Source organism: Pseudocercospora fijiensis, assembly GCF_000340215.1.
Source record: "Pseudocercospora fijiensis CIRAD86 unplaced genomic scaffold MYCFIscaffold_2, whole genome shotgun sequence".
NCBI lineage: Eukaryota > Fungi > Ascomycota > Dothideomycetes > Mycosphaerellales > Mycosphaerellaceae > Pseudocercospora > Pseudocercospora fijiensis.
In genome coordinates this window covers 735,058-761,570 of record NW_006921533.1, presented here as the reverse complement: position 1 = coordinate 761,570, position 26,513 = coordinate 735,058, and the positions used below count along the sequence as shown (strand labels likewise).

At 51.8% G+C, this 26,513-nt stretch overlaps 12 protein-coding genes across 12 annotated transcripts; 7 read left to right on the top strand and 5 right to left on the bottom strand.

Moving 5' to 3' along the window:
- Window positions 1-13: 13 nt before the first annotated feature.
- On the top strand, window positions 14-2,365 carry MYCFIDRAFT_171316 (uncharacterized protein; the record flags this gene model as incomplete). The annotated part of the gene is made up of 7 exons (XM_007924822.1): window positions 14-69; window positions 93-209; window positions 261-824; window positions 874-1,768; window positions 1,806-1,884; window positions 1,921-2,044; window positions 2,116-2,365. 7 exons carry the CDS (start codon window positions 14-16, stop codon window positions 2,363-2,365), a joined length of 2,085 nt encoding a protein of 694 aa, XP_007923013.1.
- Window positions 2,366-3,039: 674 nt separating this feature from the next.
- On the bottom strand, window positions 3,040-4,032 carry MYCFIDRAFT_71048 (uncharacterized protein). Its single transcript, XM_007924527.1, has 2 exons — window positions 3,655-4,032; window positions 3,040-3,415 (listed from the first exon to the last, which is right to left on the bottom strand). The coding sequence occupies exons 1-2, from the start codon at window positions 3,785-3,787 to the stop codon at window positions 3,156-3,158; spliced, it is 393 nt and encodes a 130-aa protein (XP_007922718.1). The 5' UTR covers window positions 3,788-4,032; the 3' UTR covers window positions 3,040-3,155.
- A 176-nt stretch (window positions 4,033-4,208) lies between these two features.
- Window positions 4,209-5,154, top strand: MYCFIDRAFT_60259 (uncharacterized protein). The gene is made up of 3 exons (XM_007924473.1): window positions 4,209-4,313; window positions 4,443-4,852; window positions 4,910-5,154. Exons 1-3 carry the CDS (start codon window positions 4,299-4,301, stop codon window positions 4,992-4,994), a joined length of 510 nt encoding a protein of 169 aa, XP_007922664.1. The 5' UTR covers window positions 4,209-4,298; the 3' UTR covers window positions 4,995-5,154.
- Window positions 5,141-9,919, top strand: MYCFIDRAFT_83458 (uncharacterized protein; the record flags this gene model as incomplete). The annotated part of the gene is made up of 3 exons (XM_007924693.1): window positions 5,141-5,227; window positions 5,308-5,388; window positions 5,504-9,919. Coding segments are annotated over 3 exons (4,584 nt in total), but the record flags the coding sequence as incomplete, so codon positions are not given.
- A 1,477-nt stretch (window positions 9,920-11,396) lies between these two features.
- Window positions 11,397-12,983, bottom strand: MYCFIDRAFT_161054 (uncharacterized protein). The gene has a single exon (XM_007924821.1). It carries the CDS (start codon window positions 12,898-12,900, stop codon window positions 11,440-11,442), a length of 1,461 nt encoding a protein of 486 aa, XP_007923012.1. The 5' UTR covers window positions 12,901-12,983; the 3' UTR covers window positions 11,397-11,439.
- Window positions 12,984-13,371: 388 nt separating this feature from the next.
- MYCFIDRAFT_42954 (uncharacterized protein) lies at window positions 13,372-14,234 on the top strand (the record flags this gene model as incomplete). Its single annotated transcript, XM_007924296.1, has 2 exons — window positions 13,372-13,970; window positions 14,054-14,234. 2 exons carry the CDS (start codon window positions 13,372-13,374, stop codon window positions 14,232-14,234), a joined length of 780 nt encoding a protein of 259 aa, XP_007922487.1.
- Window positions 14,235-14,250: 16 nt separating this feature from the next.
- Window positions 14,251-16,293, bottom strand: MYCFIDRAFT_42760 (uncharacterized protein; the record flags this gene model as incomplete). Its single annotated transcript, XM_007924290.1, has 2 exons — window positions 14,251-14,427; window positions 14,485-16,293. 2 exons carry the CDS (start codon window positions 16,291-16,293, stop codon window positions 14,251-14,253), a joined length of 1,986 nt encoding a protein of 661 aa, XP_007922481.1.
- A 298-nt stretch (window positions 16,294-16,591) lies between these two features.
- MYCFIDRAFT_171310 (uncharacterized protein) lies at window positions 16,592-18,561 on the top strand (the record flags this gene model as incomplete). Its single annotated transcript, XM_007924820.1, has 2 exons — window positions 16,592-18,350; window positions 18,380-18,561. 2 exons carry the CDS (start codon window positions 16,592-16,594, stop codon window positions 18,559-18,561), a joined length of 1,941 nt encoding a protein of 646 aa, XP_007923011.1.
- A 368-nt stretch (window positions 18,562-18,929) lies between these two features.
- On the top strand, window positions 18,930-19,902 carry MYCFIDRAFT_110418 (uncharacterized protein; the record flags this gene model as incomplete). The annotated part of the gene is made up of 2 exons (XM_007924819.2): window positions 18,930-19,170; window positions 19,220-19,902. Coding segments are annotated over 2 exons (924 nt in total), but the record flags the coding sequence as incomplete, so codon positions are not given.
- A 341-nt stretch (window positions 19,903-20,243) lies between these two features.
- MYCFIDRAFT_42802 (uncharacterized protein) lies at window positions 20,244-22,352 on the top strand (the record flags this gene model as incomplete). Its single annotated transcript, XM_007924291.1, has 3 exons — window positions 20,244-20,914; window positions 20,996-21,333; window positions 21,481-22,352. 3 exons carry the CDS (start codon window positions 20,244-20,246, stop codon window positions 22,350-22,352), a joined length of 1,881 nt encoding a protein of 626 aa, XP_007922482.1.
- A 340-nt stretch (window positions 22,353-22,692) lies between these two features.
- MYCFIDRAFT_213837 (uncharacterized protein) lies at window positions 22,693-24,568 on the bottom strand (the record flags this gene model as incomplete). The annotated part of the gene is made up of 3 exons (XM_007924818.1): window positions 23,577-24,568; window positions 22,844-22,911; window positions 22,693-22,730 (listed from the first exon to the last, which is right to left on the bottom strand). The coding sequence occupies exons 1-3, from the start codon at window positions 23,984-23,986 to the stop codon at window positions 22,693-22,695; spliced, it is 516 nt and encodes a 171-aa protein (XP_007923009.1). The 5' UTR covers window positions 23,987-24,568.
- On the bottom strand, window positions 23,766-26,306 carry MYCFIDRAFT_213836 (uncharacterized protein; the record flags this gene model as incomplete). The annotated part of the gene is made up of 3 exons (XM_007924817.1): window positions 23,766-24,447; window positions 24,641-24,669; window positions 25,286-26,306. The coding sequence occupies 3 exons, from the start codon at window positions 26,304-26,306 to the stop codon at window positions 24,430-24,432; spliced, it is 1,068 nt and encodes a 355-aa protein (XP_007923008.1). The 3' UTR covers window positions 23,766-24,429.
- Window positions 26,307-26,513: the final 207 nt, after the last annotated feature.

Sequence of the window (26,513 nt, the reverse complement as noted above, 5' to 3'; positions counted from 1 at the left end):
GACCAGCACGATCATGCGCAGCAGACCGGCAGTCACCTGGACACAAATGACACGAGCCATGCACAAGCCGTCACAGGCAGACACCTCACAAGCCTGAAGCGCCAGCGCACCACCAGCTACCAGTTCATCGAAACTTCTTCCTCGCTAGGTGCAATCCCACCGAAGCCATACTTTTCAAAAGAGCGACCACTTACTATAGCCGGACACCAGTGCGGTAGACCTCGACCTCGAGGCAAGCAGCCTGCCACACCTCCCTGAAGCGCAGTTACTCGACAGCTTCCGATACCAATCTTCACTATGAACTTCCAAATGGCCTTACTTGTGTGTTGCGCGGCTGTAGTCGCGCTGGCTCATTCACCTTTGCAGAGAGCAGCACCAGGGTTCCACGGACCATCATCGGCGAGCAATGTAACAATCTGGCACGAGGAGCTCAATGAAACATCGGGCAGCTTCTTTAAGCGCTGGCTCTCCATCCCTGAACTCCCAAGCGCCGGTGTCATGCAGCTTCCCTACATTTATCCATGGCCTAGGACTTGCAGTAGCCCACCAAAGCGACCTGTGCGATACTGCTACGACAACGCGAGATCAGCGAGAAACCTTGGACCTTTAATGGAGGTGGCACAGGCAGCGTGGGCCGCAGCCATGATGAATCCGCAAGGACAAGTATCTTCTCTGTCCATTGAGCCGGATCCTGGATGTCCAAGAGACGAGGATGGTCAGCTCAAGCCAGACTGTCTTTGCCTTTCTGGGAGAGTCCGAAAGGATACTCTGGTGATATCTGATGAAACCAAAGACGGCGACGATGACTTTAATGACAGCCCGGAGTGCGAGACATCAACGACGCTTGGTTACGAGTATATTGCCGATGACGAGCCTGACCGACCATGGAGACACCAATTACGCTTTTGCGCATATGAGCCAACGCATCCCGATAGAGGCTTCGATTCGGCCAGTCGAGATCTCACCCATGAACTCGGTAAACTGCGCTCAGAATGAGCTTTTCCAGCTGTATTATGAATTTGTACTAATCGATGTGCTAGGACATGCCATGGGACTGCATCACGAACACCAGCGACCTGACCGCGATCAAAGCCTCGTTTTCACTTGTCGATACGTCAGAGGCTACTTTGAAGTTCGCAACGAAGTCGATGCCGATGAGTTTGGGCTCTTTGCGCAGGCTGGCATGTCAGGTGCTTCAAAAGATCAGAAAATGGCCAGAGTTTGCTCGAGCTGGACTTTTGCGGAGAAGTACTTTCCAGAGCTGGCAGACTTTCTTAGAGCGGATCAGTTCGACTTCGATGGTGACATTCTATATAAAACCAGGATGCAGCGTACTGAATGGTCTCACACTTTTGATCTTGACAGTGAGTACAAGACTTTTGATACCATCGATGATGCAGTGCTGACCTTTGAATCAGGCATCATGATCTACGACTCCGGAATGGCGAGCATGGACTCGACACAACGACATTGGGTTCTGAAACGTCGAGATGGCTCCGAAATCATCATGGGCGGCAGCAAGAACGAAGCAAGAATCACTGAAGGAGACGTCGCCAGAATCGCAACGCTGTATGCCGTTGACACGCAGCAGAATCGTAATGCCAGGGAGGGCAATACTGGCAACGACTGGACAGCCGTACACAGATTGCCTGAAGACTTTGGATCTGACTCTGGTGAAGACGACTCCGATGATGAATCTGACGCCAAGGTGAAGAGGAAAGTGGAGCCAAGGACTATGACGATCAAGATTGGAAACAGTGATCCAGTGGTGGTTCGTCCTCCGCTGCCTCTTCGAAAGGTCTTAGAGGTCTGAGTGGAAATTTCTCACATATCCAAGGCAGCGAGCGAGCGGAGGCATGAAAAATTCAAACACAGAATGGACGGGTGAAAAATTGGTACTTGTTTAAGGCTTCTCAATAGCTTCTCTCCTCTTGAAGAAACTGCTCTCATGTCTTCTGAGCAAGTACGAGTTTCCTGCAATGTCGAGCACAACATCTTATTCGAGTCCTGATCGCGTCGTGGTCTTGATTGAGTACTCTTTGCAGTACTGCGCGACACTACCCTGAAAAAAAAAAGAACCGTAAGACATGAACCCTACAAATGAAAACTTAAAAGAAAATCCCACATACAACACACGACATCTCCTTCCCTCCCGAAAACCCAACCTCCTCGCCATTTCCAAGACTTCACTTCCACGCCTTGCCCTTCAAACTCCACCCCTTCCCCTCCTGCCCTCTACATCCCCATCATCTTCACAGCATCTCCTCCTCCATCAACCCAAACACCATCACATCTCCAGATCCACACTCCATTCCACTCATCTCAGCTCACCCTAGATCCTTTCCCTCCCCCTTCGCAGACATAAGCCAAGTTCTAAAATCTCCCTTACTCTTTTTTCATCTTCTCTTCTCTTACCTACTAAAATCCTAATCCTCGAAAAAAAAGAAGTAGAGTAAGAGTAAGTATTCGAATCCGAAAAATTTCTTTTCGTATCGATTCGAATTATAACTTACTAAAAAAAAGTAGTCGTAGTAGTAGTATAAAAATTTTTAAAGTAAAACGTTATAGTAATACGATAACTGAAATTTTTCTCTTAGGTTTTTTTCTTTCTTTTCTTTTCTTTTCTTTCTACTGTACTTGACTCTTTTACTCTAAATCGAGGGAAATATTAAAGGGGTTTAGGAGGAGGGGGATTTTAAGAGATATATGTATATACATTTACCTACCTAGTCTTAAGGAGAAGAGAAGAAAGAAGGGTTCAGGTGGATGATAATAGGGAAGGTGGAGATTTTTTGGTGGTGTAGGAGTTGGGTTGGTCTTGTGATGAGTTTTTGTTTTGATGGGAAGGGGAATACGTATGTTAATGTGTGGTCGAATTCGGGCGTGTGCGTTGAGCAAGGACGAGACAAAGTTGTTTGTCGCATGTGCTGGACGTATGGGCGAGTTTCGAGGGAATGTCGTAGAGGTAGAGCTGGACAGGTAGTGAGATGGGTGCCACCAGAACTTAGATCTTGAGCAATCAGTTGTTGAGAAGATTGTGTGTGTAATGACATGAACTTTTGATGCGTGCAGCTACAGACAAATGCGCCGCGCTATGCTCATGAAATCCTCACATCATGCCAACATCAGATCCTCCACAAGTAATGACTCTGCATCTAGTAGAAGAAACCGATGATCTTGCCGGCGACGTGCTTTCTCCTAGCCTCCTCGTGGTCCATGATACCGGCGGAGGTGGTGAGGACGATGTAGCCGAACTGACGTGATGGAAGCAGTCTGACGACCCACTTCTCGAGGTCATTGAGCTGGACATTGTAGCGTGGAGAGATGACACCAGTCTTGTTGAGACGGCCGTTGAGCTGAATGACAATCTTGCCGTTGCGGTGGTCATCGACCTCCTCGAACTCGCCGATGTAGCCTGAGTAGAGCAAGTCAGTGATTGTCGCAAACATTTAAAAGTGCCTCTTCAGCCAGAAATTCCGAGGACATGTAAGATCCTTGCCAATAAATCTCAATCTCCCGAGCACTTAAAGGGCGTTGGTCGTGGAGCTTTTGAGACCATTGCCTAGTTATCAACCCGGTGTGTGCTTTCCGCCGCCACGTTCTCGCCAGTGCCTCCTCTTGCGCTGATTTGAAGGCAATTGCGATACGACTTACCGTGCTTCTGCATGACCTGGAGGAACTTGACGATGACCTTGGAGGATGGGCGGATCAGGACCTGGCGCTTGCCGGTCTTCTCGGCGTTGTTGATGGCGTTGAGCGCATCGTTGAGGACGGAAGTCTTGACCATGGTGACGGTGTTGGCGGTGGATTCTCAGCGGCGATGCGGCTGGGAGTGTCCTTTTTCAGCATATTAGCAAGAGCCCATGAGCGCGAAGAGTGCCCTGCCGGTCGCGAGAGGGTTCTTCAGCTCGAAGTGACGAGGCGCTGCGGTGTCATTGTATCGCATACAATGAGCGCAGACCCTGGCTCTTGACGGAGTCACGGCGATATCGACATACCTGTGAATGAACGGCGAGCTGGTGGTTGTAGACGTGCAGCTGTGGTCGAGCAAATCTTGCATGCAATGCGCGGGTGGAAATCTCAAAAGTTCGCCGTGCGTGCCAAGAGATTCTGGGCTGCCTGAGGCCAGGGTCATTGCGAGACGAATTCCCCTCCATCTCCACCTGTTGTGTCCACTATTTTTCTCGAGTTCCCAGCTTCCCACCACCCGACAATAATCACCAGCTGCCATTCCTTACACCCTCGACCTGACTGCCCGCCTTGTTGGTCCGGCTCCGTCTCTCCCCAACACCGCAAACATGATTATCTACAACGTGAGTCTCCCGTAGCAACGAAGCCTTCTTGGCTCTTCACGCAGACCAGACCGCCGCCCCGCTTTAGAAGACAAAATGATTCCCCAGGTTGATTACTTGGAGCGCCTCAACTGATGCAACTTGCCGCAGGACATCATCACCGGTGACGAGATCATCTCTGACTCCTACGACCTCAAGGAGGTCGACGGTGTCGCATACGAGGCTAACTGCAGCAAAATCACCATCGGTCCGGTCGACGTCAACACTGGTGCCAACGCTTCCGCCGAGGAGGCCGAGGAGGGTGCCGATGATGCTGCACAGACTGTGATCGATATCGTCCACTCTTTCCGTCTCAATGAGACGGCATTCGACAAGAAGGGCTACCTCAGCTACCTCAAGGGATACATGAAGACTGTCAAGGAGAAGCTGAAGGAGAATGGTGCCGACGAGGAGGCCATCAAGGAATTCGAGAAGGGCGCACAAGGCTTTGCCAAGAAGATCGTTGCCAACTTCAAGGATTACGAGTTCTTCATCGGCGAGTCGATGAACCCGGATGGAATGTGAGTAGTGCAGGAAGCACGATTCTTTGGTTGAGCGGCGCGTACTAATTTGTTCAGGGTCGTCCTGCTCAACTACCGTGAGGATGGTGTCACGCCATTCGTGACGGTATGGAAGCACGGTCTCAAGGAGGTCAAGGTCTAAGGGCAGACGAGGGTGGAAGGTGAAGATGGGGGAGGATTGGGGATTACATGGGAAGCAGTGCTTGATATGCGGCCACCATGTGGAGCTCCGGACCAGAAATTAACGCTAGACATGACTTGGGCATTGATGACTTTTCCGAATCTCAGCATGCATCAGACAGCACTGCACATCGTTCCACTTCCACGATCGGCCAGACCGGACGGGTGACTATTCGCTGGCAGACTAGCAAGAATGTGAGTTTGTCAGCCGTCAGCAAAGCATGTGCCTATCGCCATTGCTGTGGTTCTGGACTGCGGATAATCATGGATTACAGGTGGTATTGAAATCGACTTTTGCCTGGTCAAGCTTAAGCGTTCTAGCCCTCGGACATATTCAGACGCTGGATCATACTACTGTGCGTGCTCTGCTCTGCTGTTGACGAGAATAGATGCATGTGAATTTGCAACACGCGCGTCGCCCAAGTGGCACGTGATGGCGACCGTGATTCGTGATGTGACTTCAGGCAACAGCGCAGCGGAGCGGCATGGGGCGTCTGCCGGGCCGGGCGAAGCGAAGCAGCTATCCCTGCGCCACTAGCATCTTTGTTTGTGATGTTGACGCTGCAGCTGAGTGAAGCATTTGCGCTCATCATTCAGAAAGTGCGGTCTGCATGTCTCCGACTCTCCAGAGAGGGTGAGAGTTGTTTGGCAGTGGCATGGTACATGGCGCGAAAACGCAAGAGCTCCGAAATGGAGCCTTCTCCACGCGAGTCAATGCCCGTGCCCGTGCCCGAGCCCAAGGCTGTGCCTGAGGGGGTGCGTGTGCCTGAGGCTGAGCGTGGCATTGGCCATGGACCCAACGCGAAGGAGCTCGACGAGCAGTTGGCGCGATTCTGTGGCGATGCTCACCTGAGATGGCCTCGCGCAACACCACATCCTCCCCCCTCGCCAGACATTGAGAAGCTGTACAAGCGCCTGGACCAGCTGTACCGGTTCCTGTACTTCCGAAACCCACTGCAGCTCCAGCGCGCGGAGGCCAACTTCTTTCGGAGTCTGCTGGGCACGCCGAACAGTCAAACAAGCGAGAAGGCCAGATTGGAGCTGATCAATGAGCGTCTGGAGGATGTGCGCACCACCACACCGCACCGAGGCACCGCCAAGCATTCTGTCCTCCCCACACCCCGCCCGCCTCGCTCTTTGCCCACTGTCGATGAGTCCGCCAGGCCCGACCCTCCTTCACCCTCACGAACCACCAGAGCCGCGAACATCGCGACCTCCAGGCACACAGAAGCTCCAGTGAAGCAGACTGCCAATGCCCAGTCCAGCAAAGCGCTCTCTGCCGCTCCATCCTCGTCGCGACATGCAGACCCTCCGCCCATCAAGAATCACTTCGCCGTCACGAAAAAGGCGCTCTTAGAAGCCAAGTCCGCGCCCGTCGACACCTCCTTCGCCACAGATGCAACCAAGTCCTTCGGAGCACCACCCATTTTCACCCAATCCACCCAGTCGGGAACCCAGCTGACCGCCGCTACTGATCTGACTTCGGACGATGAGAATTACTACAGCGCCAAGCAGACCGGATCGGAGGCTGAGGTAGGGTCAGATCAAACGACCGACTCGGAAGAGGACAGGAAGCGCGAATCGACCCACTACGGTTCTTCACTTGCACCAAGCGAGGCGAGAAGTCTGATAGCGGCTGTGCAGAAACTCGAATCCTCGCAAGACACCGTCCGGAGAATCCCACGAGCTTCTCATGCACCGTCAACTTCAACACGAAGCTCACAATTGTGGGGCTCCTCGATAGACACCAGCCAAGCGGACTTCTTGCAGGCTCGCGCTGACATCCTCCTAGCAGATGCCGATGCTTGCCTGACCGATCAACCTGGATACACCATTGATGGGAGAGCATCTTCATCGAAGCGTCCCAGGCTAGAGCAAAATCGCCAACTGATCACGCCAAGCGATGATGAAGTTGAGCAACACCCCGTCTTCCGTCCTCTTCCAAAAGTCACGACACAGCGTTTCTCGCCTGCGAAAGATTTCGCTCAGCTGAAAATTCCCGCCAGCTTCACCGAGCTGTCGTTCGAACTCCAATGGGAAGCGCAGAGAGTGCTGCAAGCGGGAATACTTTCGCCGGAACAGCTTGACAAGCAGTGCTATCCAAGGAACCTGGAGACGCTGTACAGACTGGCTTCTGTCTCGGGCAAGCCATTCACGCAAGGTTTCCGCGCGGACCAGTCAACAAATTGGGAAAAGGCCACCTTGAATGCCAAACTTGAGTATGCTAAATCTCGATCTGGAAGTTTGTTTGATTTGACCCTACAGCCGCCTAATCGAGGAGACGATTGTGCTCTTCAGCGGAAGATCGGCAACCAAAACGTTTTGTATGTTGACATCCCGAATCTCAACAAGCCGCCGGTAGAGCTCAAGGGCAAGAACCTCAACAAAAGGTTTTACGACATGGCGCTTCAGTTTCAGCATTTCCTGGGTCGGAAATGGTTCCTCTACTTAACGCAAGCTCACAAGCGGAAGAAGAAGGTCGACCCTGAGGTAACCAAAGTTGGAACCTGTCGACTCATGTTCCTTGCTGTCGATAATCGGTTCTCGATGACAGACGTGCTTTCGTACGTGATACCGTACGACTACAATTCACAGCAGGCCGCACGCAAGGTCTATTCAAGACTCGAGTTAGCAGCATCTTCTACTACACCCGTCTTCACCTTTGCGTGCGAAGACGTTCAAATTGTAGGAGACCAGCTTGCATCGACAGATGCCGCCGATAACACTTTCCTTGATCCTGCTCTAGCATCACGGTTCTACGAACCGCAGGTCTCCAACCGAGTAATGAATGATGGATGCTGTGATATTCATCCCTGGGTGATGTGGAAAGCAACTCACGCGCTGGGAGGAGATACCGACCTGAAGACTGCTTTGCAAGCTCGGTTCGGGCTAGGCATGGCGAAGGGGATCTGGTACAGATGGCCGGGGCCGCCTCCTCCATCTTCGGATGTCAAGCCTCCCGGACCATTGATTAGGATATCCAGTTCGCAGATCAAGGTGAAACACGGATCTCTGCGTGATCTGGACTCTCATGGCTTGACCCTGAACGTTGTGAAGGCCAATTCCGATGTTAGGCAATCGATTCTTCACATCGGATTTCTGTCGATTCTCGTTGATAGAGGTGTACCAAAACAAGACCTCATTGAGCTCGTGCGGGAGCAAATACATAACGACATGGACAAGCTAGAGACAGCTCTTAAGAGCCCAAGCCCAATGCCGCTTCGTCACTGGATGCATCGGCGACATGAGCTCTGGGAGGAGCGCAACCGCACTGGTGACATTTCGAAAGTCGCGGGGTTCCCCGTCTCTCGCGAAGAGCGCATTGTACAGATGCTGGAGTCTGGCCTGGTGCCGAGCCAAGAAGCATTCCTCGCCAGCGAAGTTCGGACGATGGTGAAGACGGTTCTAGACACGAAGAAAAAGAACTTCAAGATACCTTTGAGTCGGTCAACCACGTTACTCGGCGTAGCCTTAGCAGACCCCTTGAATTGCCTGGCCCCTGGCGAGATTCACGTCAACTTTGCACGAACGTTTTGCGACAAAATCACCGGTATGCCTTGGTCAATTCTTCACGAAATGGAATGTTTGATAGCTCGGAACCCTGCTATGGCTCCATGGGACATGCAAAAAGTGAAAGCTGTTTTCAAGCCGGAGCTTGCACACTTGCCAAACGTGGTCATCCTTTCTGCAAAAGGCAAGCGACCTTTGGCCGAACTTCTCCAAGGTGGCGACTACGACGGTGACACCTTCTGGCTCTGCTGGGAACCGAGACTGGTTCGCCCGTTTCGCAACCATCCCGCGCCATGGGACCCTCCTCCTATCGATTTTTTTGGCATTAAGAAAGATCCCAAGTTGCTCTGTGATTATGTGAAGCAGCCGAGGTCGGACTCGCAATGGCTCAAATGGCTCGCAGATATGGCGGAGACGCGTATGAGATTTAATCTTCTTGGTGTCGTTACCAAGCTGCACGAACGATTAATCTATCTGGAAGGCGGTATTCGATCTAGGAAGGCGTTGTATCTGGTCCATCTACATGACTATCTTGTCGACGCAGACAAGCAAGGATACGACTTCGCCGTGTCTGATTTGGAAGAATTTAAGAAGAAAATAAAGCTGCCGACCAACCTCCCCACTCCAGCCCACTGGGAATTCACAAAAGTTGATACCAGCGACGATGAAGATGTGTATCCAGTGCACGACTTCAAGATCAAGGGCAACATTATCGACGACGTGTTTCACCAAGTCATACATCCAATGGCAGAAGCTTCCCTCAGTCGTGTGCAAGATATTCTCCGCCCTGCCGCAGATGCCGAAGACCTCAGCCTCGCTAAGTTCTACAACGAGACTTTCCTTTCTGCCGCAAATGATGACGACATGGCAACTTCATCTGGTCAGGAACTGGCGCCAAGGGAGGCTCGAGATCTGATAAAAAAAGAACTAAAGGCTCTGCGGGATCGTCTGTCAGAGGTTCGCGACCTTTGGATAACCCAGCAGAAAAAGCATACGTTCAACGAGCTCATCCTGCAGCTTCGGGAAAAATACGAATCCATTATGCCAACAACTACCAAGCGTGATCCGACTATCTTCGAGTGGCTGCGCAAACAGGGCAACGACCTCACCATTTGGGAAAAATTGAGGGCTTCGGCTTTCGCAAAATTCCATTACAAAACCAGTACACCCGGTCGACTCGTATGGCACGTCGCTCATCGCGAACTCTGTCTTTTGAAGGCACACGAATGTTGTTCTCAGACGAGAACTTTGACGACGGAGGCATGGACTTCTCTTCGTCCTAGAAAAGAATTGAAGACGATCGAGGTTGACGACGACGAAGCCCCAGCAAACATCGAGGCCAACTACGATGACTGCGTCTCGAACGAGTACTACTGAGGTCCATATGTCATCGCTGTGCAGACGGAGCGTCAAGGCTTTGCTTTGCATACAGCAGGCGCGCAAATTACCCAAACCCATTTACGTGTATACCACGTAGTAGATTCACACCACTCCTCCAACAACCACGCACGCAGATGCTTGGCAATATTGGGCGAAGCTACGAGTGGAATGTTTTGTTTTTTTTTCTTCTCTTGTTTAAGGCGACGGCGGATATATTGATACCCGCTTGCTTTTCTTCTTTCAGTTCAGTCCAGGAGAATCTTAGGGGGGAGCGCGGGGGTGGAAGCGAACCCAAAGAATTGAGAGTTTGAGGTCGTGAAATGTGATGGATGAGTAGGCGTAGGAACACGTTTCGAGATATCATGGTTCATTTCCTGTTGTTACTAACCACCTGCCTTCGTTTGCCTGCCTCCTTCGTGACTCAGTGCTGGCATACGTACGTGATCAGAAAATACAACCCAGTCCCAAAGATCGTGAAGTTCGTACGGCCCCGACAGCGAGAGGGTTCTTTTCCTGCAAAAGCATCCATCCCTATGCGAGCGAAAAGTCATCAGGCGAAGGGGAGAGCTTAGGTAGTGTGAAATAAGAGCAGCTCCATTCAGCTGCAAAAATTTCCTTCAATCCTGAACGGTGCGCGAATCTTGATAGATAGATATATATAGCAATAATGTGAATTGCGAGCTCATAACATTCAGCGTAGTATCATCGTCTGTCTCTTCAGGCCAACACAGATGCGCTCCGTTACGCTAATAAAACAACAATGTCTCCTGCCCAGTCGTCGGAGGACAAACTCGCCGTTAGAAGTCATGTCCGACGAGTACATCCTACGTATATAGCGCGTGTCTGCGGGAGTGATCGTCAGTCGAATCTCGTGAGAAGTCAAGCAGCGCAGCCATATTCGTCGTCCACTCGCTCGCATCGACTTTATATAACCAACCAGATTCGTAGCCCAGAAAATCTCTCGACATCTCTCCTTTGACACCTACCAAGGTCACCTATCCTCGACATACCCTTTAGCCTTTCTCGCTCCGCTGATACGTTCTGATTGCCCAAGCAAGCTAGAGGATTGGGAGGTTATAGTTTGCCTTACAGGATTTTGAATTGAGGGCGCCATCTGGGTGGTTCGCGTAAGTAACCTAGCGATGAGGCTGAGTGTGGCGATACGATGCGGCCGTCGAGAGGAAGAAATTGACAGATGCTTGTTGGCTTGATGACATGTAACGAACGGTATGAAGTTGTTGTGGGCGCTTCGGATCCGAATGAGCTCACGTCGGTTATGGCGCTAAAACAGGCCCATGGTATGGTGTGTAGAGGGTGAACGCGGCAACAACCTGATAACAAAAATCGATAAGACCCCGAATCAGATTTCTTCTGATCGTTGTGCATTGCTGGTCAAATGGCACATCATTTGAGACTCTCGCGCCATAATGTCGGAAGCATTGAGAACGAAGGCTTGTTACATGAGTCTGTCGTTGGTATGATCACATTTCAGTATTAGCATTACTTTAGTGTAAAAATTACCTCATGCTCCTGGAATCAACGCCCAGCACACCTGTATTTTTGCCCTGCAGAGACTCTCCTACTCTGTCGGCTAGCCCCTTCAAGCCTGAATTAGTTGTCCGTTTACGTGGACTTCGTCGTAACGATTCTTGTGCCCTCATTTCCTCTGCTGACTCTTCAGCTAGCACGCTGATTCCGTCAGCTGCCGGATCGTCCAGTATCTGCTGTCTCGATCCGATTGCTTGACGCGTTGGCTTGCCGGCGGGAATATTAGGCTCAAGTACCGCTTGCGCAGATCGTGCCGTAGATGATGCGCCGGAAACATCCTTCTTATACGGGTCCTTGGCGAAAGGCGTTGAAGTGCCGCTCGAAGAAGTGCTGCTTGCAATATCTGCATCCATTTTCTTCTGCGCTGCAATCTTCTGCCTCTCGTATCTTGCGGTGACATCGCCGCCTGTCCACTTTGTACCCAGAAGACCATCCCAGAACGTGAAGAAGGGCTGCGAGAAGTTGGTCTTGATTCCCCAGCTTTGATGGTGCACGTCATGGTACGCAGCGTTGTTGCTAGTGAGGTGCTGCAGAGGGTCCCAGGGGAACTTATAACCACAGTGGTCGTCAACAGTCTTGATCGTGGACATAGTGAAGAACCACATGCTCTGCCTGACAGTCATTCCAGAGAGAAGATACGCAAGTCCAGTTCCCAGAGTATCCAGAAGAAATCCTTCAAATGGATGATTGTACAGAGCGCCGTATGCATATGGTACGTAGAGCCTGTGATGCCTGCTGTGGAAAGTGGTGTAGAGGTACTTGTTCATGTGCATAGCTCGGTGAAGGAAATACTGCCAGGTATCGACAATGCAGATAGCGAAGACAAATTGCATCACAGGTATTCCAAGGTGGTAGATCATCTTTGCTGCCTGCAGCTCCCAATGAGCGAAAGCAGGCGCAGTTACGGTCTCTCCCATGAGCGACAGCTCCTGGGTAAGCTCTGGATACACCCCACCGGCAACGACACCAGCTAGCATGTGATGGGACGAGACGAGATTACCGGCTATCGTCTTCGCGTCCAGTCCGAGTGTTGCCAAAGCTAGCGGTACAACTCTTTGCGCAAGCCGCACATTCTGCGCCCACCACGCCACGTCGTAATCCTCTTTTCCATATGTAGGCTCCGGATCCAAAAACGTGATTGCGATGCCAAAGAGTGTCTGAATGACTTGTTGTATGATTACGTCCTTGAATACGTCCCATCTGCTAACATGATTTCTCTTCAAAACCTCTGCGGGGGTGTGAAGTCGGTATTGTGGGAAGAGGTCCAGCTCGTCAATGGCGTGAAAGAACAATGACACTCCCCAATATGCGATGATGGGAAGAGCCAAGGTCAAATAGGCATCAGGAATCCATGATATGAGAGGAGGAAGCGTCTTCAATGTGTATGACGGAAGAGGGGGCAGATCGAAGTACGCCGTCGCGTTGGCCATGCTGTCGAAGGGTGGTGGTGGTATGATTGCAGGTGCAAGCGCCAAGTGGCGCCTCCAAGAATTCGCTATTCAGTCCAAGTGCGGTGTGGTGTGAGGGTGTACAGCGTTGCTGAGCGCGCGTATCCTCACAGGATCAGGAGACGGAAGTTGGTCGAGGCGGGAGTCAGCGGGGCGGAAGGCGTCGGTCGTGGTGGTCGGTGGTCGTGATGCGCTGGAGAGAAGCTGCGGATGTTCAATGTTTCAATGGGAAGGAGCGGATGGGGTCAATCAGGAAAATGGCGTTGCAGAAGTGTTTGAAGGGAGAATGAAGACGTGAGATGATCGGACAAAGCACGACACGATCGCCACACAGAGACCCGTGCGCGAAGCTAATCTCGCATTCCGGCATGCCGACCGTCAGACGTCATTCACTTCCATCGACACCCCCAAGCGCCGAAACATGTGAAATCATCACGATAACAGTCTCCCATCATGAAGAGGGAAATTCATGGGTGCGCAACTTGCGCATCGGTCTTCGGAAATGCATCAGATCCCATGTCTGAGAAACCACTACTGCCTGGCCGCCACCTGACATGCTGCGGTCGATCAATATGCGCGCGATGTCTAAACCAGAACAGGAGATACGAAACATACTGTCCCTATTGCCAAATCGCAACAGAGCCTTCGCCCCTGCCTCAAGGCCTTAGAGATCCGCCGGCATATTCGACGCTTGATAATCGATTCCCCCCACCACCAATGCTCAACGCTGACGAGCTTCCGGCATATTCAGAACATCAGGCCGTTCAGCCGCGACCTGAAAAGTCACAGCCTGCAGAGGATGTCTTGCATTTCGTGAGGCCGGAAGATAACATGCTGTCATTGGCATTGGCTTATGGAGTTCCCATCAACGTCCTGAGAAAGACGAACAATATCTATTCTGACCATCTCCTGAAAGCGAGGAAGACGATCCTGATACCCGGGGAGTATTATAAAGGAGGGGTGTCGCTCTCAGCACGGCCGATCGAGGGTGAAGAGGAGGAGACCCGAAAGAACAAATTGAGGAGGTTCCAGGTGGCGACTAAGGTTGCGGAGTAAGTTCTTCTCCATCTCGTAACACGTTGTATTTAGTCCACTGATCTCCATCTCGACTGACAAGTGTTCCTTGTGCTCTCAGATATGATGTTGCCGAGCTATATCTCAAGAACTCAGACTGGATTCTAGAGGCTGCGATAGAAGCTTTCAAGGAGGATGAGCTGTGGGAGAAGCAGAATCCATTGCAAGCGAGCAGCAAGGGAAAGAAGGGCAAAAATGTTCAGACTGTCGGCATGAGGAGATTTGTTGGGAGTTCCAGATGATGTACCATTACCATGCCTATATCCGAGTAATCTCAACACGTGCCCGCTCATGTAAACTATGTGCTGCAAATTCTTCTGAAGAGCGATCCTCATCCGTGAGTGTGCGAGGGAAAACGCTCAAAGCAGCAAAGGTGCCAGGTCCGCGTCTTTTGCTCAGCGATCCTGGATTGATGCAAAGCACGCCTTCGATGAACTGGTGGCACAAGTCAGCGAAACTATCGGTAATGTTATAAGTAAAGATTGCACTCACTCTCGCGAAAGGCATCAAAGTGGACGGCAGTATAAGCACATCAGGTCGTGCTAACCAGAACTCGCCCAACTTGTAGTAAGCAAGGTCAATATTAGCTCCCATGGCGTATCGCTCTTCGCCTCCCGGTTCGGGTATTTCTCCTTCAATCCCGGTCGGTTTGGGCAAGTCTTCTCTAGCTTGTGGCGGGAATACAGGAAAGTAGTGACTCTGCTCAATAACATGTCCTGCTAATCGCCCCATCATGTCGCCATCTACCTTGTGATAGACATTGCCGCTGCGAATTTCCGACAAGACATCTTGACTACTCATACCAACGACCATTTCGTTTATGGAGAGCGCCATTGGATTTGCAACGAATTGGACCTGTCGAGGTAGACCGAGAGGTGGTTTCGGCACACGATCTTGAGGCCAGGCGACGTGTTTTGAGATGGCGTCTCGCATTGAAGGAACCATGATTATTGTAATTGTAGGGACGGCCTGTGCCAGCTTCTGGATGGCTCCACTGATGAGGACACGGAAAACGTCAGTCAAGGTCGCCTGATCAGGTTCAATCTTGGCACCTGAAGGCAGGTGGTCCTCAAAGTCGCCCGATGCAATCACTGGGTGCTCGAGGTCCAGGAATGGCCCAATAAGGACCACCACATCTGTCCTCTCACGTTCCGCTTTCTCAAGCAGGGTGTATAGCGGCGCGAAAGAAAGATCGTTCTCAGTTGTATACGGTCCGCTCGCCACAAGCATGCTCAGTGGTCGGCTCTCGCCATCTGTGCCTACAAGTCGATCGTTGTGGACTTCGATGTCTTCAACGCGCGATGCAGCAGAGGGCAGTATGGGCATGGGTATCACTTCTGTGGCAGCGAAGTACTCTCCGCTAACATTCGTGCCTTTGAGAGCCACGATCTTGCCGGGGAAGAAGTCGTAGCTCGCACCATCTGCCATTCTCAAAGGCACTCGCATGCCTGCTCCCATACGCCTGCTCGTCTCAAGTGCTAAGCTCTGAGCATTGAGTTTCCCGATCGGCTGATCACACGCTATTCGGCCTACGGCAATAATCTCATTTGCTGATTGAGCGGCTGGGTTGCCAAACGCGCTGTCCTCGAGATTCTTGTCTTTTTGGAGAAGATCCACAAAGCTGTCAATCCTGTCGTCTAAGATCTCAGAAGCTTCTGATAGCTTCATGGCCATAGGCTTGTAGGAGAATTTGGGCAAGTCCACGGCCGCCTTCAGCTTCACCCGAGGTTCCGTAGAAGGCATCTCAGGGACTGAAGCTGCTGGAAGATGTGTATTGAGAGCTTCCACAACCTCACCGGCATTCGTGCGATCTTCGAAGGCAACCGATGGGCCAGCCTTGGCCACGGGTGTCTTGTTGTCCGCGGGCGAGCTGTGCAGACCACTTCTGACGGCTTTTGATGCCGGCGTAGCAAAATCGCTTCTCCTCTTGGCAGCAGATGATCTCGAAGCGGGTGTATTCGAAACGATGCCATCGAGCATGCCGAATACATCTCCGCCCCCTCCACCTGCTCGTGGTGTGGCTGCTGTCCTCTTCGACTCGTTCTTGGTGTTGAGCTTTTTGCGTGAATCTTGCTCCAACGCATCCTGCAATGTCTTTTTGAAGTCTCGTACGGTCTTGAAGTCGAGCTTTGTGGTGTCGGCGCCCATGGTAATGACATAGCTATCCCACTTGTAGAACAGGTCTTCTGGCGTCAAGGACATTAGCTGCATGATGTGCAGCAGTTCGGTCATTACATCTTGTGGCAGTGTGCTGTCCGGAGCAGCAAAGAACGTGTTGATCTCAGCTTCGGCGGTCGCCATGTCTCTCTATGTCGGCATGTGTGATTGTGGATGACAACGAAGTGCTTTAGTGCTTCAATTGGGAGACGCGTTCGCGTGAAAGCGCGTTCTCTCGAGGAGGTGATATGATTGGTCGCGGAATGAGGTCCGTTCTCGCGATTAGCGCCATCGTCCTGACAACAGGCTAGACCCTTGAATCCTTGATACAACCAACACTTCGAAGGGAAATCGCGGCGGGACAGACGTTTCGGCGACCATATTCAGAGGACTTTGGAAGCGGCGGATGCATCGTTATTAGACGTACTGCTTGTGTGCTGTCATGGCTCGGCCGACCAAGGCTCAGCAGTTCGCTATATACGAAGATGAAGATGCCGACGCTGCGGACAGTGGCATTCCAAGCCCAGATCCAGAAGGTGACAAGACCAAGAAGGACCTGAGTCAAGAACATCATTTCGACACACTCGCACTCGCATCACAGCTCAGCCCAGGTGACGAAGCAGACGATGATGCCGACAGCACATACCTTGCCGGACAGCATGGAGACGCCGACGATGAGAGACGCCAGTCAGCCTTCACGTCCACCTCCATCTCGTCGCTACCAGAATCTGCCTTCGAGACCGACTATGAGCGCGGCGTGATGCATAAGCCTTACACCCCACCATCAATGCGCCCCACTTTTCGACGACCAGAATCTGTAAGGCGCATGCAGATGTCCTCGCCAACGCCGTCAGTGAGGAACTTGCGACGATCAGTCCTCTCTCCACCACGGGCACGAACGCCAAGGTCAACGACATCGAGTGTCAAAGGCAGTCCGAGGCCGAAGCGCTTGCAGGAAGAAGATATCGAAGAAGAAAAGAAAGACTATCCACTGGTGCTCCTCCACATCACCCTCTTACCGGTGAAGCTGCGATGGAGCTACGAAAGCATGCGAGACATTTTACCCGCCAACATTCTGGAAGACTTGCAGCTCTTGCGCTCAAAAACATCCGAGACTATCATTCAACGCGGTATCCTCATCCCGCATCCCCGCGAGGAATATGAACTGTTGGAAGAGCGGTTGCTGGAAGCATTGGAGCTAAAGAAAGAGCGTATCACCAAGTGCGGACATTTCAGGGCACGAGATTCCATAAGCTCCACTTCCTCTGCGGACTCTGGTGTTGGATCTAGTGTGGAGGGCTCTGACAGCAACCTTTGCGAGACATGCCATCACCATTTGAGGACAGTCAATTCAGTTGTTAGCACTGGCGGCCGTAAATGGAGCATCAAGGTATTTGCTGCAAATGGGCTGATGAAAGCTCCAGCATGGGCCGCCGGATGGTCAGAGATGGAGCGAGTGGATGTTGAGATTCTGCCCTGGATCAACGACGATCTTCGGAAAAGGCTAGACGCGAGAAGAGGGGAAGAGGATGCGGAGCGGAGATTGCAAGAGGAGGATGAGGAGGCGAGGATACGCGCATTGGTTGAAGAACAAGTCCGAATCGCACACGAGGAACAGAAGTGGGTGGCCCCAGAGGAGCGACGCATGATGCAGCATTTGCCGCCGACCGGTCAAGAAGTTCAAGTGGATATGCCGGTGCACTCTGACCCTCAACTGCAACCAGCACGAATAGACCTGCCACAAGTGTACCGTCCGAAGGATATTCCACTAGCGCTGCTTTTGAAGAATTACATCTTTCTCCTGGCTCAGGATAGGCGCAACATCGCTGTCTTCGCTCTGAGCGCTCTGGCATTCTGGCTTAGTTTACGCGCGGCGGTTGTCTCGAACAGCGTTGAAGGCACCACAACTGGAATAATGCACACTCGTTCGAGATCTCATTATGACATTCCGTTGATGCCCGAGATGGACGAGACGGCTCCTTTGCAACCAGTCGATGAGATCTTCCTAGGAAGAAGCGCTTTCGAGGACCTCACACCCCACGTAGAGGCTACATCAACAAGCAGCGCATTGACTCCCCTCGAGACGTTCTTTGACTCAGATGTAGAGACATCGAGCACAATTGTCACTGACAAGCTGAGTCGCATCATATCCTCGTCAAGCGCAGAGACCATGGAACGAGCTTCCTATCCGACAGAAGCCAGTGCTACGGATTTATCCACAGACCAAGAGTTCACAGAACAAACGACTTCTCCAAGCCGTATCTTCACTCATGGTACCTGTGGACTGGCCCACTTACCTTCAGATTGGAAAGATCCGCATTACGACCTTCAGAGATTGAAAGCACGCCAGAATCTTGGCTGACCAGGCATCAATATCACCCAATCACGCCCCATTGGAAGAGCAGCATATGAAGCAGTCCAGCGTTAATAGCGTAGCGAGGAGTTTGGGGTACCTAGTAGCTAGTAGCTAGAATTCGTCATTCAAAGCTAGAACCACGGCCCTGGTGACCTGGTCCTGCGATATGCTTTCCCAGGGCACCCATGCGGTTGATGCAACAGTAGCATATTGGCGACCATCACAAGTATTGTGATCATTGCGGTACCCAAACCACAACATGTTCATCACTGTGAGCCCGAAGACATGCGATTGCTTCTTAATATTGTGCTACATGCGTCCCTATGGCTATCAAGCTTCGCGCAGGGATTAACAAGAATCCGAAAGGAATGGTAGGATCCGCAGTCGCCCGTTTCAACGCAACCAGCTGATCCTGATAAGGTCTGCTCTTACGCCTCAAGAGCGCAAATCATACACCGATGCAGTGAACTGCCTCATGCATTCTCCATCAGTCCTCGACTCCAAATACAACAGCCCAAGCCATTTCGATGATTTTCTGGTGGTGCACATTAACCATACTTGGCATGTCCATTTGAATGGGTACTTCCTCGCGTGGCATCGGGCATACGTGCACATCTACGAAGATGCTTTGCAGATCAAGTGTGATTACAAAGGGATGCAACCTTGTATGTGCCTTGACTAACCAACCATCTATCTCGTGGCTGACCATCTGAGACTGGGACTGGCCGAAATATTTTGACCGCCCGCTCGATAAGAGCATTCTTTTCGACGGCTCTGAATTCTCTCTTGGTAGCAATGGGGCCCTTGATCCATCAGACACTGAAGGCTGTATCCACAGCGGTCCCTTCACAGCCTATCGTGTCCCATATCGTGTCGACGATGTCTTCGATGCACTCAGGGGCCCTCCACCAGAAGCCGTCTGGACTCGCGACGATTTCTGCCTCACACGAAGTCTCGACGACGATATATCCCGTAGCCTTCTCAATCAGACTCGCATCGACCAAGCTTTAGCGGCACCAAACATTACAGCTTTTCGCAAAGCGATGGATCCTTCTGCAGTAGACGCTCCTGGCATTGGTCTCCACGCTGCTGGACATCGGAGTGTCGGAGCTCAGATGGAGAATATTTTTGCTAGTCCTGCTGACCCCGTGTTCTTTCTTTTGCATGCGCAGATCGATAGGCTTTGGACCTTGTGGCAGGATAGGGATAGGGAGAATAGGGTGTTTGGGAAGGATGCTGTGAGCGGGGGTCAGACGATGTTGCATTCGCTGCCTACTCCAAACGTGACGTTGGAGGATTGGATTAGTTTTGGATACTTGAGTGAAATGGGGAAGGATAGAAGAGTGAGAGAGGTTATGGATGTGAGGAGCGAGTGGCTGGGATATAGTTACGAATGATGAATTTGTAGTTGCGGAGTGAACGTGTCGGATTTCGGAAGGCTCGTTTCAACATACGCTTCGCCCAGCAATGTAATCCGACCATCAAATATTGCACTCAGACGTGTTCTTTGTGAGCTAAGCATGTGAAACGACCCCGCAGTTTGAAGAGTGACCTGAAGCGGAAGTGGGGGCCGAAAGTGAAATTCCAAAACAATTGCAATTGCAGTCATCGAAACCTCCGACTCACAATTATTGCTCCCATTCGACCTCTTCTTGACCACCCACTCGACTTCCGGGTAACAGGCTAACAGAAAGCACTTCACGATCTCTACAAAATAAAGAGGAGGAAGAGCGACACAATGGCGGAAGCGGCGCCAGACGGAGAGCCCAAAATCTCCAAGCGGGCCGCGGAGAAGGCAGCTAAGAAAGAAGCTGCAAAGAAAGCAAAAGAGGCAGCAAAGGCTCAGGCACCGGCCACTGGATCGGGAGCAGGTGCAGCCTCTGCAAAATCTGCTGAGCCGGCAGATCCATTTAAGCAGGGCTGGCTGAAGGGTGTGTACAGCGAGAAGCCAGTGCAGGACGTCGTGACTCGATTCCCTCCCGAGCCCAATGGCTATTTGCACATCGGACATGCCAAAGCCATCACGGTCAATTTCGGCTTTGCAAAGAGCTACGGTGGCAAGTGCAACCTGCGATTCGACGACACCAACCCGGCGAAGGAGGAAGAGCAGTTCTTTACCAGTATCAAGGATATGGTCAGCTGGCTCGGCTTCGAGCCTGCCAAGATCACGCATTCCAGTGATGAGTTCGACCAACTGTATCAGCTGGCCGAAGAGTTGATTAAACGAGGTAAGGCATACGTGTGTTTCTGCTCGGCGGCAGCGGTGAAGGAGGCTCGTGGTGGAAAGGATCATGGCCCTCGGAGCGTATGCAAGGATTGGAGTGCTCCGGTGGAGAGGAACCTGGAAGAGTTCAGAGCTATGAGAGATGGCAAATACCAAGCAGGAGAGGTACATCTTCGGATGAAGCAGTACTTGGGAACGAAGGCGGAAGAGTATGAGGTGAAGGAGGACGACACAGCGGAGACTAAGAAAGAGAAGGCTAAGCTCAGAGCGTTGGCAAACAACCCAGCCCTGTGGGATGTAGCGGCATACAGAATCAAGAAGGAGAATTATCACCACCGGACAGGCAACAAGTGGCGGATCTACCCAACATACGAGTTCACGCACTGCTTGTGTGATTCTTTCGAAGGCATTACGCACAGTCTCTGCACGGTCGAGTTTGAGACACTACGACCTGCATACAACTGGCTGCTAGAAGCACTCGACCACAAGCTTCCCTCGTCAGACGAGAAAGGTCCCATGCAGAGAGAATATGGCAGACTGAATGTGGAAGGCACAATTCTGTCCAAGCGAAGAATCGCAATGCTCGTCAACGGTACCACGGTCGGTGGCGATGCTCCTGATCCAGTCGACGAGGCTGCTGATGGGGTGGACGAGATGCAGCTTGAGGATGAAGGCGATGAGGACCCAGAGACGACCGAAGAGGCCAGCAAAGTGGTGACTAATGGCACTGGCCGTAAGATTCCGCCTGCAGTTCGCGACTGGAACGATCCGCGTCTCTTTACTCTCGTAGCTCTTCGACGTCGTGGTGTACCTCCTGGTGCTCTCAAGAAGTTCGTGCTTGATCTCGGTGTAACCAAGGCTAATGCAAACACCGCTACCCACACGCTTGATGCTGTCATGAGACAGTATCTTGAGAGAACTGTTCCTCGACTCATGCTGGTCCTTGACCCAATCAAGGTGACCTTCACGAATCTGCCGGACGACTATGTGGAGGAGCGTGATGTGCCATTTGACCCGAAGGATAAGGAGAAGGGCAGTCACAAGGTTCCATTCACCAAGACCATCTACATTGAGAGAGACGACTTCCGAGAAGTAGATGACCCGGATTTCTTCCGCCTGTCGCCTGGTCAGTCAGTCGGCCTGCTCAACGCTGAGTTCCCAATTAAGGTCGTCGACTTCAGCAAAGACGAGAATGGTAAGGTCACTGAGATTCGTGCTGAGTACGGAAAGGAAGTACCGGCTGGCAAAGCACGCATCCATTGGGTCGGAGAGTCCAAGGCGCACAACAGCCCTGTCAAGGCCGAGTGCCGCATCTATAACCAGCTGTTCAAGACCGACAAGCCTAACTCCCTCGACTGGAAGACCGGTGGCTATTACGACAACATCAACCCAGATTCAGAGGTCGTCTACCAGAACGCCCTCATTGAAGTGGGCTTCCGAGAAGTCAAGGCCCGTGCACCATGGCCAAACACGGAGGGCGAGGCTAAGGGTACGGCGGACAATTCCTCTGTCCGCTTCCAGGGACTTCGGACGGCATTCTTTGCTGAAGACCAGGATTCCACTGCAGACCGTGTCATCCTTAATCGCATTGTGTCCCTGAGGGAGGATTCAGGCAAGAAGTGAAGTTTGAGCACGTATGTTGTGGTAATGAGCGAGGCGTTCGGAGAAGTTGTGATGAGTATAGAGATACCCGGCATGTGGAGACGATTTTGTCACAGGGCCTCGGTGGTGTCCCGCTTCGCAAATAGATCCAGTACAAGGAATGCTGAGATGTAAGAATATATTAGATGGTTCATGCAATACGGGCGCCGTCCTCATTGAGGTGACAGTCTGGTTTGGTCACTTTATTATCTTCGCTGACCGCTATGATCGACCACTCTGAGAGCCAAAACATAAGAAGAATGAGACGTTCAATCACTCGCCTGCAACTTGCAATTCCAGCTGCTGGCATATTTTGGGCTCGCTAGAGGGTTCGTGTTTGGACCACAAGACATGTCGGAGCTGGAAACGAGGAAGCATGAGATTGTAAGATACAAAGGGTTCTAATGAAAGTAGCTTCCTAAGGTGCTGCGAAGGTTCCAGAACCATGGCAGGCTTAAGGCAGATAGACTTACGAGCTACCTGCCTCGCCATTCGAGCATGAATGCTTGTTGTTCGGAGTTGTGGGAAATGTAGAAGGTACCTATCGAGGACGAGAGGATTGGCCAGGTGAGCAGCATCAATACTGATCTCAATACAAGACAGAAACGATCTGACTCTAATCCTATTTCGAAGGAGCACTTCGCGTTTAGTTCTCAGCCTTCGAGACGATCTGGAAATTTTCACACTACTAGGCTTGCTCTCAAGATCAAACCATTTATACTTGAGGTATGTAAGATACAACAACTTAACTAAGCCCTGTTACATACAGCCTTGACTCCAGCGCCATCATCCATGTCAGTATCAGTGCAGCTCCCTCCCTCCCTCGAACAAATCCCCACATTCCCCCCTCTCTCTCTCAAAAAAAAAAAAATCAATCAAAAATTTCCACCCCAACCCTACTCACTCACTCAATTCCATGCCCCCCCTCCCCCTTCCTCAAAACATCAGGTCTATGCCCAATATTGACCCCCATTTGATACAAATTATTCAACAAATCCTGCGCGGTAATCACCTGGGAAATCCTGCCCGAACAATCGTCGAAGATCAAAATATCCGTTCCGTTGTAAGAAATGAAATCGCCTTGTTTTAAAACCCTAGGCAAAAGAAAGCAAAAAAAAAATTAGAAATCATCAGCACCAAAAAAAAAAAAAAACCAAAAAACCACAAAACTCGGCCTCGTGAAAACTCGGCCTCGCATACACTTACGGACTACTACTCTTCGCCCCCACAGTAGCATTCAGCGTCCAGCGTGTAACCAACTTGCCTCCCCCCGGCTCGACGAAATGAAATTGCTGCACAAAGCCATAACGATCGAATCCCTCGCGTGTTCTCTCGATGAACGCTCGTAAAGTGGAGGCGTTGGTGATGGGGATGAATTGGGTATCCCAAGGTTCAGAAATTTGGGAGTTGAAAGGGATGGGGATGCGGTCTGTGTAGAAGGCGACGTTGGGGAGCACGGTTTCGTTCCAGGCCGTCCAGTTGCCTCTCCAGGCTTGGCCCCAGTTGAAAAGGACGTTGGGGATGGAGTGGCGGGTGGTGGTTGTGTAGGTGCAGGAGGGGTCCAGGGCGTTGGTGAGGGTGGCGGCGAAGGCGAAGGCTAGGGTGAGGAGGGACATGATGATGGGAGAAGTGTGCGATTTTGCGATTTTGTTGCAGTGTAGACATGAGGTTTTATGTGGAAAGTTTTGTGTTGGTCTTGGCGTGTGGTTTGGGGAGGCTCAGCCTGATTTCTTGAGACCCGAAGTTTAAGCCCGGCGACTTCCTTGCCCCCACGTGGGTGAAACGGCGAGACTAAAGACTGGGCGTCCGACCGGGTATCTGGGCAACTTGTACTCAAAGGACTTTATTGTGATGATTTGCGGACAATTGGGAATTCCCCAGGAAAACGAGCGCAACGGCCAGTAGTAGCGGACTCCAGCCAAGGCATCGCGAAACAATGGCGCCTTGGTGATAGCAAAACTTCCCAGTCCAGTCTCCTTGGCTGCGCAATATTGCTCCTGGTTGTAGGATGGAAAACTTCCATCGCGACGCGGCATCCCCTGAAAAACCTCCTACCTGCTCAGCGTTCGTCGGGTATCTGGTGGAGTTCTTATACAGAATACGTCCGTGCTACCTTGTACAAAGCAGATTCAACCAACCAGGTCGCTTAGTTCTTATACAGCGGTTCGTCGGACTTAACCATGGAATTCGTTTAGGGGATAGTCATCTCGCGCAGCAACAGACAAGAGGCTAAGAATGACATCAGCATCTCTACATTTGGTTCCGCTTACCGTTGAGATTCGAGGTCCATTCGACGACGCTGAGGAGTCCGAATCAAGCAATGAAACTGGGTATGAAGACGATGTTGACTATGTTGTGGTCGTATACAAGTCGTTAGGGGCCATATGCACAAGGTGGTGGCCTGCTCTCCTCGAATCAATGTCACTGCCAACCAACCCCCAGAAACCTTACGCCACAAATCCCTTGATTTTACAAATAACAAGCGTTGAAATGCATCGATCTGCAATCAGAGCTGGGTATCATCCGTTCTCGCACAAGCAATGGATGCAAAGGTAAGTAATGCTCATGTTCAAGATGTTCAAAGCACTGTCGAACTCAACGTTCCTCGAGCCTCTGAGCGGCGAGAGTCCGGTTCTCCATCATGGCCGCCACACCACTGCTAGTCGAGCTCGCACTTTCGCTTCTCGCGAACGTAACTCTTCTCGGGGTCAAGTCTGTCTTGGTTGGCGACGCCTGGCCTTGGCTGGAGGTTGTCGCCGTTTGGCTACGAGGCATCTGCGAGGTGTGCGGCGAGCCAAGCTGGAGCAGCGATTGTAAAGCTTCCCTTTCGGCCTCGGCAGTTTGAGTCTCCGTTCGAATAGTCGCTGGGCGTCGTGGTTGGACGACACTGAGGGGAGTATGTGGAGGTGACATACCAGATCCTCTGTAAGAATGAGGGACGGCCTTACCGAGTCCGGGGTGATATATAGCTCCAGAGCTGGACGTAGGTCGGATATCTGGTGCGGGTTGAAGGCGTGGAGCGGGTCCTAATGATGTCTGTATCGATTGGGAAAGCGGAAGCAGATGTGAATAATTAGCAGAGTGTCGTTTCGAGGGCGGTTGCTCTATCTCGAGATTGCCTCTGCCGTAGTTGTTGTCGTACATGGAAAGGCCTGCAGTACCATTGCTGAGACCGCTGGTGCCTGGCCGGGGCTGATCGAGAGAGGGCATGCTGTATCGATTAATTCCCGCTTTCTCTGCAGCGAGCTGCTCTACTTCCTGCAGCGACTTGTGCTCCCAGCCGTGCTGTACTTTGGCCATTGCATAGCCGAGTCGTGCTTTGAGGTTGGCGGCCATTTCCCCAGCGCGACTACTGGTTGATGATACGGATTCTCTTCGCGATCCAGATCCTTGGATCATAGCAGTGTATGGGGTGCTGGAAAGGCTGGGGGTATTTTTGACGTGTCCGCTGGCTGTTCTCTTCGCGCCATTCGTCACAGCTGGTGACGTTATGCTCATGGGACTTGCTAACGCGATATCAACCATGTTTCGCGTGCCATCCTCAGGCGTTCCGTCGCGACTGATATGTGACTTGTCCCACGTGTTTGACGGTGCCGCGTCCTCTCCAGAATCAATTGTATGCTTGAACGGTTCGCCGGAAGACGGAGATGTTAAGTCGGTGTAGTTGGTGAGTTGCGACAGGTTGCCCTCGCTCCCCTGCAAGTGTGGTGCTCTACTGCTTCCAACACTACTCTGTACACTGATGATGGATTCCTGGCTTGCAGGTGCCTCGAATGATTGCGCCGTGGAATACGGGATGTCGGCGGGCGTGTGGTTGTGCGCTGTACGCGTCGCTTTTGACGTGGGGTTCGTCATGCGCGATGATGATGCATCCGGGAAACGCGAAGGCTGCGATGTATGCGGTATACTGGCGTAGTTGGCGGTCATGGTCTCCATGTCTGTGGCGCTCCAGATGCGGGCAGAGACCACTATGCCGGGCCGGGCAGGCGTCGTGGTGTATGTGGTGGGAGTGGAAGAAGCGACGATGGCTGGTGGTTCTCGGTGTCGTCGCAAGCGGCTGTTCGTCAACCTTGCTGGCGGGCGCAAGACGCGCTCCAGGATGGCACGGCACCTGCAGGATGATTGTCACCGACGAGGCAACGA

Excerpts from the sequence above, each read along its gene's own strand:
- MYCFIDRAFT_71048 (XM_007924527.1), bottom strand. The coding sequence starts at position 3,787 with ATGGTCAAGACTTCCGTCCTCAACGATGCGCTCAACGCCATCAACAAC. Across the intron at positions 3,416-3,654 it reads CCAGGTCATGCAGAAGCACG|GCTACATCGGCGAGTTCGAG; the intron begins GTAAGTCGTATC and ends TGCTCTACTCAG.
- MYCFIDRAFT_60259 (XM_007924473.1), top strand. Across the intron at positions 4,853-4,909 it reads TCGATGAACCCGGATGGAAT|GGTCGTCCTGCTCAACTACC; the intron begins GTGAGTAGTGCA and ends TAATTTGTTCAG.
- MYCFIDRAFT_161054 (XM_007924821.1), bottom strand. The coding sequence starts at position 12,900 with ATGGCCAACGCGACGGCGTACTTCGATCTGCCCCCTCTTCCGTCATAC.